This window comes from Pan paniscus, chromosome 3 (assembly GCF_029289425.2).
Source record: "Pan paniscus chromosome 3, NHGRI_mPanPan1-v2.0_pri, whole genome shotgun sequence".
NCBI lineage: Eukaryota > Metazoa > Chordata > Mammalia > Primates > Hominidae > Pan > Pan paniscus.
Window position 1 is genome coordinate 100,877,049 of NC_073252.2, and position 14,699 is coordinate 100,891,747.

The 14,699-nt window shown below is 35.2% G+C and overlaps 1 protein-coding gene across 7 annotated transcripts in view; it reads right to left on the reverse strand.

The window, feature by feature from the left end:
• Nucleotides 1–2,814: 2,814 nt before the first annotated feature.
• UBE2D3 (ubiquitin conjugating enzyme E2 D3) overlaps nucleotides 2,815–14,699 on the reverse strand; it is a 73,164-nt gene continuing 61,279 nt past the window's right edge. For all 7 annotated transcript variants that reach the window (XM_034958958.3, XM_014344701.4, XM_008955337.5 and 4 more), the window contains 4 exons: nucleotides 9,411–9,488; nucleotides 8,304–8,409; nucleotides 6,254–6,347; nucleotides 2,815–4,302 (listed from right to left, as the gene is read on the reverse strand). In XM_034958958.3, the coding sequence (XP_034814849.1) occupies nucleotides 4,257–4,302; nucleotides 6,254–6,347; nucleotides 8,304–8,409; nucleotides 9,411–9,488 (324 nt within the window). In that variant the 3' untranslated portion in view covers nucleotides 2,815–4,256. The remainder of the gene's footprint in view (nucleotides 4,303–6,253; nucleotides 6,348–8,303; nucleotides 8,410–9,410; nucleotides 9,489–14,699) is intronic.

Genomic DNA, 14,699 nt, shown 5'->3' on the forward strand with positions numbered 1-14,699 from the left:
ATGAAAGTTCATTGTTTAGCCTTGACTACAAATTTGATACGGTAAATGAGAAATCAAGTTCTATAGAGGATCAGACAGTAGTACGTAAAAATGTAAATTTCATAATATTTTTTACAATACAGAAAAGAGGGCTCTTAAAAAATCTCATTCATAAATAGCATACAGTTTGGGAAGAGCTAGATACTGATAATGGGACTTTAATGGAAGCATCCCAAGTAAAAGAACAATTGTCAGAAACATCTTGTATACCTGAATCATATAAAATTTTTCAAACCTGAGGCCAGAAATGAGCAAGTAGTCATAAGGTAGCAAGAAATAATGCAACACAGTAATAATTTCTAGGGACTTAAGACATTCGGCCAACTTCAATATATTTAAGTCTTTTTGTTAAAATGGTTCCTCAAGTTTTTTTGGCGGGGGGTGGCACTGTCATGTTTTGAAGCCATTTCCAAATACCTTTAACCGTTTATTTTTCCATTACAATGGGACAGCACGAGAAATCTTAATCGTCACCTTAGGGTACCTTTAATATCTGTCAAACACTGCAAACACCCTTAACATAGCATCATTTCCACTTGGAAAAATTGCCTAGTGTCAGGCCACAGAATGGGATCTGGGTTCAAATTTGTTCAGCTAGCCAACACAATACTTAGGTAGATCTTTGCACCTGATTACTTTTAAATACTTGACGATTGGTTGAATTCCATGCCAGTATGGTTATTCAAATTAGCCAACCGTAGGACGTTAATGTATTTTAATATTCCAAGTGTAAATGTGGAAATCAATGTACTGTATTACAATTCAAAGTACTAGGAAATTGTCAGGTATCAGAAATGTAATACTTAAACACATTCTCTATAGCCAAAAACAGCTATAAAAAATAGCTGTAGAGTCAAAGGATTACTGGTTGTAGTCTGTTACAAGGGAATGCTACGAACAGACTTCTGAAAAAGGTTCTCAATCTTCACTATTCATCAGAATCACTTGGAGGGTGTTTTAATATAGGTGACTGGGCTCCATGCCAGTTTGACTCAGGACTGGGATGGGGCCTGACAACTTATATTACAAAGAATTTCCTAAATGATGCTGAGATTGTTATCTCAAGAAACATTTTGAGAACCACCTTAATTATTCATAAACTGCATAAAATTAAAAATCGAGCTCACACACAATATTAAGCTCAAGTGTGGATTTCATGTTAGCTGGAATTACCGAGTAAGACCAAAGTGTCTTTAAACACAGACTTTAATGGTAACAATTCCTTTAAGCTCAATTAACTTTAGCTATTACAAGTCTTATGCAGATGTCACTATTAGACAATATTTAGTGACTTGCACTGGGTTCCTCATAAAAGACAAATTCACTTAAAAGTGTAATCAACAATCATTAACATTTTGTTATGCCAACACAAAACATGGCTGAGTTACCCCCCTCCCCGCCCAAATTACTAACACAGCATGATCAGTACCTTAAGTATACTTCTACTAAGCCATTTCAACAAACAAACAAAAAAAAAAAAAAAAAAAAAAAGTGAGTGTTTCACTACCCCTGAGACCACTAGTTAACTGTGGTTCATACTTTAAAATGTGAGTACACCCACACAAGAAAGCAAATTAATCAGTTTAAAAAAATCTGATTATCACATTGCAAACTCGCCCAGGAAAAACAAACTGAGTCATTTAAAATGTAAATTTACCATTAACAGGCCAACTGGACCCTAATTCGGTTCACGCATTAAAAGATTTAGGAAATACAAAGACATAGTCAAAACTGATTCTAATACTCAGTTGGGTCCCATACATGGCACTAGTAATGTCAAATTACTGGGTGGAGTGGGGCAAAGAGGGCAAATTCTTAGATTCTAAGATTTCATTGTACATATCTCATGTCCAGTGTCCATACATTCAAAAATGTTGGTTTTCCAGGTACTTTACTGTTCTTTTAAACCTGGAGAAGCCTCTATGGCTTATTCCCTTAGAAGCAACAAATGAAATGATGTATAAAGCATCAAGTCAAAGATACAGAGAACTGGACACATCCACTAATTGTTATGACAATCAAAGAAGTCATCTCCGTAAATACCTAAGGGTTGTCTAAGGCTATAAAGGTCAATTTGAAAGCCAGTTAGGGATCCACCGTGTTTCATAAAAGTGTCTTACACTCATGTTTGGCTTTCAAGAAGTGATATGCCTACTAAAGCTGTTATTTTGAGACTATATGCATCTCAGAAGTAATTTTGAAAATAGAGCCAAAGAGCAGTTTTTCTTACCTTGTGGAGCAGAATGTTAACTAATTTCTCATTCATAATTTGAATCCAAAAAAGTTATGCAGTATGACATCTACCCTGAAGGAGCCGTTTTAAGCAAAACACAAAATGAAAAAATTCACTCATTGGAAAAACTGCGTAGCTGGTTTTTTCCCCAATGAAATGATTACAGAATTAACAAAGCCAGAACATCTTCAGAAGGCATGCATTTCACTTCCAGTTTAGAGAAGAACCTTAAGTCAATAAATCATGTCCAAACTACATATTAAAATGTTTATAAAAAGTAAGTTTTAACATTTATTTCTAGCTTTCCACATCTGTGTGCAGACAAGGAATAAGATTGCACGTAAGTGTAAGCAGTGCAAAAATGTGGAAGTGGAGGAGTCACAGATGTGCTAGAACTTTAAGAAATAAAGCAGTGAACAAAATCAAAATAAACAGGAAAAATGTAAAACTATGGGATCAGAATTAGGAAAGGTGAAGAATGGTAATGCCCTTGTTACTACAGAAGTTAAATCAGTGGCACAGATAGCACTTGTCAAACAAAAAACAATCCAATAGCATTGACTTTTATTCATTCATGTTAAGTCACCTGAAATGATATCTGTTGCATTTAAATGCTCATTAATGTAAATGGCTGAACAAATCCATTTCAATGGATACTCAATATCCCACATAGATAAGTCACTTCAACACAGCCTCATGACAACTCCCACACCAAAACAGTACTTTATTTTGCAAATTTTGACCCATTATTACTCCCATGTTGTTTTTTTTCAGCTGTCAAGTGTACAAGGTGAAGAGAAATTTCAGTTAGACAGGGGCTGCACCTGGAAAATAAATTTCTTAAACTCCATAAACACATTTCAAAACTGCTGGGTCCCAAAAGTCCATCTATGAACTCTAGGGCTGCCAGTATCATGTGCAGCACATTAAAGCTACACTATCCAAATAGCTTATTAATTCTGCATAAATCAGGTTAAGCAATGTGTCAACCTGTAACAGACTGTGCACTTTAACTGAACATGGCAAAATATTCACTCTTTCGAACTTTACATCATCATTTGATGTCAAACAATGAAGCAAATCCCAACAGTATATACAAAAAACAGCTTTGCATTTACAAAAGATTGTTTCCCATACTGATTAATCCAGGCAGCTAACTCATTGGTTTATGCAACTTTATTGAAGAAAAATAAATCAATTACTAGCAGAGCTATTAGTTGATCACTCATCCATTGACAACTTGCATCATTTATTCAGTGCTATATTAAACAGTGTATTGGAAGATAGATTAACTAATAGCTCCAAGCCTCCTAACAATTTAAATGAAAATTACAAAATGTTTGAGACCCTATTTTGGAATACAAAGGGTGTTTGACTTCCAATTTCCATTCTCTGTAGAACAAGAACAGGTCATTCCTTTATTGACATGCATAAAATACATCACATTTTCTGTTCTGCTGATGCTATAAATTCAATACCAATTCTCCAGCCACATCAGTTATGAGCATAAAGCATATCATGTAACCTCAAATCTCTAACAGTGGAAGGCTTAAACAAGAATGGATGCTGCTAGAATAATGCTGTATCCTTTGATGTGACAACTGAGCATCCATCTCCCTCCCCCTCAGATGATTTCTTCAGCATGTTAGAGCAGTGAGGAATGGTTTTAGTCTCATAACCAAGTTAGAGTGAAGACATTGGCCACATAATACACATGCTCCATTTTTTTTTAAAAATTCTGAGTCTTGGGCAACTGTTCTCTTGTAACTACTTTACAGTTTCTAAAAGCAGTTATTGTCCAAAGCTGGAAGAACTTAAGTCTTCTCAGATGAGCATGTGAATGAATGGAGGGAGGTAAACAAAAAATAAAATTAAAAAAGATGAGGTCTGATAGGGGAGCAGCCGGATAAGAAAATCAAAAAAGGAACAGTAATTTAAAGTTTATTCCAGCTATAATGCAGGTTATTCTGACTTTAAGGTAGCATCACATGGCATACTTCTGAGTCCATTCCCGAGATATTCTGTTGTACCTGTAAATAAAGATGTTATTTTTAAAAGTTAAAATAAAGTGAAAGAATTCCTAATACTTTAAATGGAAGGGAAAGATTTCCATTTTATCATCTCCAGACTCATCATGAAGTCATCTCTAATGACTATGATTAGAATAAAAGCCAACAAGGGAGAAATAGCACTGGTACTCAAAGCAATGTGGGAAATGAGAGCCTGATGCTCTGAAAGTAGTATTTTAAAAACTAAGAAAGCAGCACTGAAAATTGGGAGGCTAACAAAAATCAAAAGACCCTTTCTTTCTCTACCACCGAGCTCATGCTCTAATTTTAACGTGAAGACATTTTTACAGTTCATTATGGACAAATGTTAAAATAGTATACACTTTCTATCCATCCACAGAAATTTCCACCAAGGCCAGAACTAGGCTTTTACTAAAACAATTTTATCTGAATCCTAGAGTTTGGGAAATTACTTGGTCCTGGATATTACAAGAAAAAATGGCTTTGGGACTTAGGTAGAGGCAGAAGGGGAAGATGACACTGGGCAGAATGACAAAGGGCAGTAATTTTCAAAAGGGGTGTGTGTGTGAGTGGTTGTGTTCATCAGAATCACGTGTTACTTTTAATAAGTGTGGTAACTGAGGCTAATAAGCACCACTGAGACCTGTTGAGTACAACAAGGGCATCTTCGTTTAAAAAGATCAACAGGTAATTCACACACAAGCAAGGTTATTACTCAGGAAGACTACTAACATTGATAAATACTATCAGCTTCCCCCTGGATTATACTCATGCCATAGACTACTTACAACAACAAAAAACAGTGATAACCTTAAGAAATGAATATATATATATATATGCGCACAGGAGAATTTTTATATTGTTTAAATATTAACTAGCTTTATTTCAAACCAAGAACCAAATATGGTTCAACAACTTTCCTAAACTTTTAAAAAAGTTCTTTCTACCAATTCATTGTCATCTCCTAAGGATACTCTCTCAAAAAGCCAGCACTTTAAAACAAAGGCTTTATTTAGCATACAGGGAGCCACAAAGTACAGCTGACGCTAATGCATGCTTGTCAGTAATGAACATTTAGTTTAGATGCTTAGGCTTTAAAGTGTTTTTCCCTTACATTACTATCTCCTGGCAAAATTTGAACTAAACCACCACATTCTGTATAGGATTGGTACAAAGTCTCAAGCTAAAATTTAAACACCATGATAGTTTGAAAAAAAAAAAGATACTACATAAATTCCCATTTCTTACTAGTGCTATTGTAACTGCTTTGCCATGCAATACTTTCAAGCAATAACGGCTACCAGATATTTACTTTCACGTTAAACAGAGACCAAGCAGTTAAATGTACAGTTTTCAGAAGACTGCCATATTTGTTACCTTTTGTTAGTTAATACAGTGCCTTAACGCATGCAGCACTCAAGTGCTGGCAGTACCATGAATAAGCGCACCATAGAGTGCAGATCCTCTTACCCTACAACATAGCGTATTTCTCTGTCCACTCTCTTGCTAACCTATTGTACCTAATTGAACAAGTACACTTAGCATTAATTATAACATATGAAAGTTATAATGGTTAAGTTGAACATAAATATAATTCAAATATTTGAGAAATTTAGACCAAATTTTTACAATAGTACTAACATTTTTTGGAAAAACATGCTTGGGGTAAAGAAAAATTTGCTTTCTTCCCCAGAAGTTGAGAATAAAGTGATACTGTTTAACACGCTAGGAAAAAAAAAAAAAACAATAAAACATTTTAGAGGGGAGCATTCACTGTCACATAAGCTAAAGCCTAGTTAAGTTTTTTTAAATAACCACATTTCAATAGCTTTCTCCATACTTTAACTATTATCTTACTAAATATCAAGTCTTCTTGGCATTGTCACAAGCAAAGTATAAGCCTAACTCATTAAGTAAAACCACTTTTATAATAACTTTTTAACATACTTACTTATCTCTGTCTGTTTTATAGATCCGTGCAATCTCTGGCACTAGGGGGTCATCTGGGTTTGGATCACATAGCAGTGAACAAATGGATAAAAGAACTGCAAGAAAACAAAAACATCTGTTACCCAGTTTCAGGAGTTTGGATAAATAAATTTTTCTAAACCGTGTATTACAAAACTCAATCCTCAAAAGACTTTTATTAGTTTGTATCTCTATCTCAATGGACACAGTTTTACAGAGATTTTGTTTCACAGAAGACAAGCTCCTGGTAAGTAAGAAGTGCTAAAAACAGGGTTTTGTGGCATCAAATTCACTGCAGACTAGCCATAAAAATAGTTTCTAAGATAGGCAACTGATGCCATATTAATATATATATTTTAAATAGGCATAAATGATATTAGAACTTGAGTTTCTTGGTACTCTGTGGCTGGGGGGGGGATTTTAGCAAGAATATGCAGGTAACACTCATGCCATATTCATAGCCGTTAGGCATGACGAAAAATCCATTCTTAGCCGTTGTCTTGGCAATTTCTGAGAAAAACCCTCAAGTGCTCCACTAAATGTCTCCTTGAACTTGTAAGCAAGAAACCATATTCCCAAGAGTACTAGTTAAATACAATGCCAAAATCTCTTTAGTACTAAGTGAGTCATCAGCTCTAGTTTTTACCTTAACCAGTTCAACATACTGATGTATAAGATGTCAAGCATTAAGGAACACAGATCGCATTCACTTTGAGTGCCTGCTATGTGCCAGTCACCATATATGGTGGTGCTGTTATAAAATGTTAAGATATAAATGCTTGAAATGGTTCTGACCGATTTTTTTTTTAAAAAAAGCAATAGTATAAAAAAGACAACACTGTCACATATTTATTGACTACAGCAAATTTAATTTCAAACCCCAAATACAGCAGAATATAAAATTACCTAATATAGGAGACTTGGCTATACAATAACTCACAGAAAAAAGGTAGCTTCAGTTGTGACTGCTAGTTTAATAAGTTAGCAAAGTATGGCTGCCAAAAAAGTAAGTTGCTTTAACGACAAAACAATTCCAATTCAATCTGCCCTTACAAAAACAGTTTTCAGTGTTACTGTACACTCCCAGCAGTAGTAGAAAAACTTGGAAACTGATATTTAGGTATGGAGCATGATTTGAAAAGAAATTAGAAAGCATCCAAGAAGGTGAAAAACAGGTGTAAAATTTTAAAAACACTCGAATTATGGCAGCATCTGCCTAAGTTGTTTCTTTTTCTCCCTTAAGTGATTCTACTCAATAAAGTTTGGGAAATGCTACTGCTACAGTCTCTCTCCATGCGATTCAAGTGCAGTATATACACATATGAAACTTTTATACAATGCCTTGCCTTTTGAAAAAGCTATTTTGTACTTACTGAACTCATAAAATCAAAAAACAATTAATGGTGAAATAGTGTTAATTATTACAACTTCACCTGGGATATTCATGCAGAGACTGGAAAACTTGTTACATATAACGTAACAGATGCCTATTAAGAGACCAGAATTGATCTACAGATCTTTCGAAGATTATGTAATTTTAGACTGTCATTAGGTAGAAACAACCTATCATGGTTACATAAAACATGACTGAAGATTTGTCTAAAAATTAACCCAGGAAAGCAAAATCAGAATTTTCCTAGAGTGGAAACCTCAGGATTCAAAAGCTCTATTAAGTTTTAGGTATATCATACCATTCTTGGTAAAAAGGCCGCAAGTTAGTGTGAGATGTCCAAGTGGTTTGGGATTGAAAAATACAGAAGTCTATTAAAATAAATTTTGCTATTATAAGATGAGATGAAGGTAACTCATTAGGCAAATAATGCCTACTCACCACAATTTGAATTTTAACAGCTTCTCACAAAGTATCTTTAATCAACACCACTAAAAGAACAAAAATTATAAAAATAACTTTATTGCTTCCCCATCTCTTACCAAAAAGCTGCCATAATAAAATACTCAGATAAGTAGATCTAAGAATGAAGCTTTATTAGACAATGATAACAGCTTAAGATTATTTCACTAGAAACATTTACCTTTAGAAATTGTTAAAGCAGGCGACCATTGTGATCTTAGAATATCGAGACAAATGCTGCCATTACTGTTAATATTTGGATGATAAATTCTTGTTGTAAATGCAACCTAAAACAAAAACTTTTAAGTATTTTATTCAAATAAAAACAAACATCTTTTAAAGCAAAACTTAAAATAATCAAGCCACAATGTTAAAAATGTCATCTATTAGCATAGAAGTTCTAAATATTATAGAAACTGATTTTTACAATCTGACCATAACCCCCTGCCTCCTCTTTTTACAACAGAAACCTAAACTTTTGGATAAAAATTTCATTACTCATATGATGTAAAGTTCTAAAGGTTACTGTGGCCCCACCATATCATGAATCAAAGGGCAATTTAAAGGTATTTAACACATTCATTTATAAAAGCCCTAACTTTTGGATGTAACCAAAATTTGTAGACCATCTCATTTAAAGTTTCATTAAGTTACACAGGTACACCTGAGTCTGCATTTCCACCGTACATAAAACATAAACGTGAATCACAAAAATGGAAACCATCACATTGCACCTATAACATTACTAGAGATTGTTATAGTGACATGTTTATGACCTTTGTATATTACCTTTTCTAGTTATTCATACAGGTTGAATTTATGTTAATGACTGAAAAATGAAGGATAATATGCTTTTAATACCTATAAACCAGTGCACTAAGCAACTCTAAGTTTTCACAAATTTACACTTACGTATACAAAACTATAAGCATAATAAGCATATGCTGTAACAATACGTGCAAATATAAATTGAAGTTGGACATTTGATGCTTACAAGACAACAAAAGCCCAAAAATCAGAATCTGTGTAACAATAATACAGATGAGGGCGGAAGCTTCCACAAGGTCTCAATCTTGCAACATTAAAGAAAAGGCAAACCTTATTCCTATTTACAAAGCTCAAACTGAGGTCTAGCTCTTTAAACCAAAGGTTAAGAGTCAGCATCTATACATCAGTGCAATTCAACATATATATACAGCCTACACAGAACCCTATCTTCCAAGAATGCTCTATTCCTTTGAAATAAAGCATAAATTTATACTAACAGATTTTGAGGGGAAATACTTGCCTTAGGTGGTTTGAAGGGGTAGTCTGTAGGAAAATGAATTGTCAAAAAGAATACACCGCCTTGATATGGGCTGTCATTCTGTAAAAAGAAAAGTATGCTTAACTCAAATTTAAAATATTATTGCTAAATATTCTGTAACATTTGTTTCCAAGCATTTCTCTAACAATGAACCCAAATCACCTATTTACACTGCAATAAATAATCTATTCCATGAAAATTCAGTCTATAGTAATAGAAAAAAACTAAAAACTTATACAGTAATAAACCCTAATTTACCTAGTCATTTTACACGTCACCAAAATGTTTTTTTAAAAAGTTATCCAGAAACGCAAGTATTCTAGATCTCAATTCTCAAAAGAAAAAGTACAACACAGCAATAAAGCCTACATAATCATGTTTCGGAATAATCTGTAAATAAAATTTTACACATGTAGATTATTTCTTCCAATAGCCAGATGTGTACAAATGGCTTTACAACAGTCCATTCTGCCCACTGGCAAACCAAATGTTAGCTATTCCAGGTAACTAACACACACCACCTTCAAGAGGAGAACAGAGAAAAGCCTAAGCTTCTCATTTTAATCAATACCAGAAAATACATGCATTGTCCCTATTTTATGCATGAGAAAAATGAGGCTTAAAGAACTTAGTCTAGTGTACAAATGGTAAATGATAGAACCAAGATTCAAACACAAGTCTTTTGAAGACCACTTAATGATCAAAGATACTGACCTACTCAGGAATTTAAAGTTAAAATGTGGAATGCCTAACTGCCTCTGGGTATGCAAAGAACCAATCCGAAGACATGTTTTAAAACTTACATGAACTGGGTTTTTACCAACACTGACTCCCCTCTATTAGAAAGGCTTTGTATATACAGCTATATATGAGCCTTTCACTATGCCCATTCTGGATGTCAGGCACATAAAAAACAGGCCTGACACTAACACAGCTCATCTAATTCCTACCCTTCTGTAAAATAAATAAACATTAATTCAATTAATCTAACCCCTTGCTATATACTGTATGTGTTAAGGGATCCAAAGAACAATTTTTTTATCTTGATGAGCTTACACTGATAGATATGTAAAGTAACTGCAATGAAATGTTATAGGCATCATGAAATATGAACAAGGGACACGAGTTCAAAGAAGAAAGGTCAATTTATTAATGAAGAATCAGGTTCAAAGAAATATACAACTAGTAAATGGAAGAACTTTTATTTATTTGAGACGGAGTCTCACTCTGTCGCTCAGGCTTAAGCGCAGTGGCACTATCTCAGCTCACTGCAACCTCTGCCTCCTGGGTTCAAGCAACTCTCCTGCCTCAGCCTCCCAAGTAGCTGGGATTACACATATGCACCACCACACCCAGCTAATTTTTGTATTTTTAGTAGAGACTGAGTTTCGCCATGTTGGCCAGGCTAGTCTTGCGGCCTCCTGACCTTGTGATCCACCCATCTCGGCCTCCCAAAATGTGCTGATTATAGGCGTGAGCTACTGTACCCAGCCAGAGCTTATTTAAAGTGAGTCCTTCTCCATCTCCCAAGTCTTCCCCTTTTTTTTTGTAGGGGTGGAGGGCGAGGGGAATGGGAACGGGAAGGGGGACAAACAAGACGCAGAATATCATCTTGCTGTTTGTTGCCCAAGCTCGAGTAAAATGGTGCAACCTCAGCTCACTGCAAGCGCCGCCTCCCAGGTTCAAGAGATTCTCCTGCTTCAGCTGCCTCAGTAGCTTGGATTACAGGTGTGCACCAACGTGCCCAGCTAATTTTTTATTTTTAGTAGAGATGGGGCTTCACCATGTTGGCTGAACTCTTAACTCCTGACCCCAGGTGATCCGCCTGCCTCAGCCTCCCAAAGTGCTGGGATTACAGGTACCAGCCACCGTGCCCAGTCCTTTTTCATATTTTCTACAAAATATGGAACTAGAAAAACACTCAGGTCACTTAGAATGTGACCTGAGTTTATTAGATTAACATGTCTTTGTTAAATAGTTATATTAATTTTGAATAGATGCTTCAAATAGCATATACTTTCACCTGATCCAATACTATACAAGATATGTTTTTTCTGTGTAAAATTAACAATTTAAAGGTAATCCCAAACATTAAAGTTGTTTTTGTTTTTTTTGACACAGGGTCTTGCTCTGTCGCCCAGACTGGAGTGCAGTGGCACGATCTTGGCTCACTGCAACCCTCTGCGCCTCCTGGGATCAGGTGATTCTCCCACCTCAGCCTCCTGAGTAGCTGGAACTACAGGAGTGAACCACCACAGTTGGCTAATTTTTTTTGTCTTTTTAGTAGAGACGGAGTTTTTTTTGTCTTTTTAGTTGAGAGGCTGGTCTCAAACTGCTGAGCTCCAGTGATCCACCCACCTTGGCCTCCCAAAGTGTTGGGATTACAGTCGTGAGCCACCATGCCCGGCCCCAAACATTGAAGTTTTAATAACCTAATTCCAGAAATTCTTTGTAAGCTTTCATTTCAATTTTCATAAAATCAAATGCTGTCTATGACTGCTTCTGAATAAAGGCAATCTGCTGATGGGATTTAGGCAAAGCCAAATTTCGTTTCGTTTGTTCAAAAAAAGAACTTTATAAAGAAGGCAAAATATTTCAATGTTACAATTTAACACTAAAGTTCTGCCATGCCAAAAGAGGAAGAAGTATGAGGTTCAGAGATAATGAAACTAGGCCATATAAAAAATTGAGACCCTATGATATTTAAATTCTATTATGAATCAGCAGCAAACTACACCAAAAAGAAACAAAATCCCCAAAGAATAAGGAACACTGTGATCAGCAAATCGACTCAAATCTTACAAGTCCAGAATTTATATTAGATTTTTTCAGAAACCTTCTACTTCTTTTGCTCTCATCAGTGCCAAGTTGCTCCCTCACAGTGCCTCAGCTCTTCTGTGGCAATAAAACGTTGGTATTCTTTTTTTTTTTTTTTTTTTTAAAGTGGTGCTGTCACCCAGGCTGGAGTGCAGTGGTGTGATCTCGGCTCACTGCAACCTCCACCTCCCAGGTTCAAGTAAATTCTCGGGCCTCAGCCTCCAAAGAAGCTGGAATTACAGGCATGTGCCACTACACCCAGCTAAAAATGCTGGTATTCTTATAGGTTGATTTTCTACTCTTAACTGCTGACCCATAAAAATTTGAGTTGCAAAATATATCTCTGGTCAGTTATTCATTCCAGGGCATATATTCAAATGCCTACTGATATTTCTACTTGGATATCTCATGTCATGCGTCCAAAACTGAAACTTGTCTCAATCCCTTTTTTCCTGTTTATTAATAGCAAGCCATAACTGAAAGCCATAAAAAAGGATCTCATCATCAACTTCTTCCTCTCTTATCTCAGAATCAAGATAGTTGTCAAGTAAGATCTTTAAAATTTCTTGAATTAGCTTCTCCTTTATGCCCACTGTCACTACCATCTTAGTTCATGATGTTATCTTCAGCCTAGATTATGCCAATAGCTTACTAATGATTATCCCTCCATCCTAATGATAAAGTGGTCTTTTAAAAATGTTACTCCCCTGCTTGAAATCTATGATAGTTTTTAAGATAATTCCAACTCCTAAGTACATACGGTGCTTTATGATCTGGGTGCCCATCTAGTTTCATCTGTCTCTTCTATAGAACATGTTCTCTACTGCACATAAAATATTATATGGATAACATATCTTTTTCTCTTCCCTACTTGGAATATTCTTCCTTATAATATAGCCCTTCCTTTGTCTTATCTGCTCCCTACCCTTCTTTTATACCTCTTTAAGCACATAGTTACCATTATCCACCCATATATCTAACATTTACTTATATTTCTCTTTTATTAGACTACAAAGCTCCTCAACGAGTAAGGTAAAGGTGGAAAAAGTCTTCAGGTATCAGTAACCTATGTGGGAAATGACATAATACACTTGAAAAAAAAGTTGAAAAAATAATCCTTATGGACCAAATAAAATAGTACCTATGGACCAATTATTTTAATTCAGATAGTTTTTCTGGATGATTATGCTCAGGCTGCCAAAGGTTACATTTTTCAGATACTTTCACATTTTTCACAGGTACTCTCTTCTACATCTCTGTCATAGATTAGGTGGGAGTTAGTGTTGTTCTCTAAATCCATTTTTTCTGGATTTCCAATAAAAAAAAAATTTAAGCAAGTAAATATCAGAGGCAATAGGTAAGGAAGTCAATTTCTTCTAATTGCATCAATTCTTGTTGGAAACTAACCTTAATACAGTACCCCACGCCTCCCTCCCCAAAAAAAACCACGCACACAAAAAACTAGCAATGCTGTCATTTCTTTCAAAGGTTTAGTTTTTAGTCAATAGTTGTGCTTCCGAAGTAGCTTACCTTCAGAAAGAATAAGCCAGTACATATGATTATTAAAGCCAAGCAATTTTGCTGCATAACTAATGATCTAAAGGATTTCCCAACAACTCACTAAAATCAAAGTTACTCTACTGAAACTCAAAATTAGATGGTATATTCCCTACAAAGTCAGGAATCTTCAGTTCTGTGGCACTGGCACCACTTTAAGGGACCTAACTAGTAGTCCAAAGCAAAAGTGACGTTGTTAACTGTCCAGTTCTCCCACTAAATCTGTAATTTATGGGTTGCTTTGGGTCACAACTGCTTGCTACATAGAGCAACCATACTCACAAAATAAGCTACTATTTATCTTATACAGTGATGCTTTGTCACAAAGAAGTATTGAGAAGCCAAAAGAACAAAATGAGTTGTTTCATTGGTGCACTCCACAGTAAGCATATAGTTAACTATTTAAAGCTGGCATCTAAATTATGTGCTTACTTATGTACAAGACAATACCCGTACTTTGGGTGGATTTTTATAATCTTTGACTCCTTCTTGAAATTTACCCAACCAACAGTGAGAACTAACCTTTTTAACTGAAAACATATTTCAGTGAGTACTGCTACCAAAGCAAAACCCAGCAGTTGTGGTTAATCAGGTTAATATTTAAATGGTTCTGAAAATCACATGCTTCTGTTTGTAAAAGCAGAAAACTGCTAGTCATTATATTAAAAGGTTGCTGAAAAAGTTCAGCAAGGAATACCCATCACCTGAAATATATATTTAAAAAATGAAAAAAGGTAAATGTTTCCTGAAAATAACAGCAAATTAAGTAAACTGCTAAAAAATCTGTCAGAATAAGCAACACCATTCTCTAAAAAAATTACTACCATACACTCATCATTCATGTTTCCTTTTGATTGTCTATAGGTATGTTCCTTGCCTTTTGGGAAAAACTAGTGT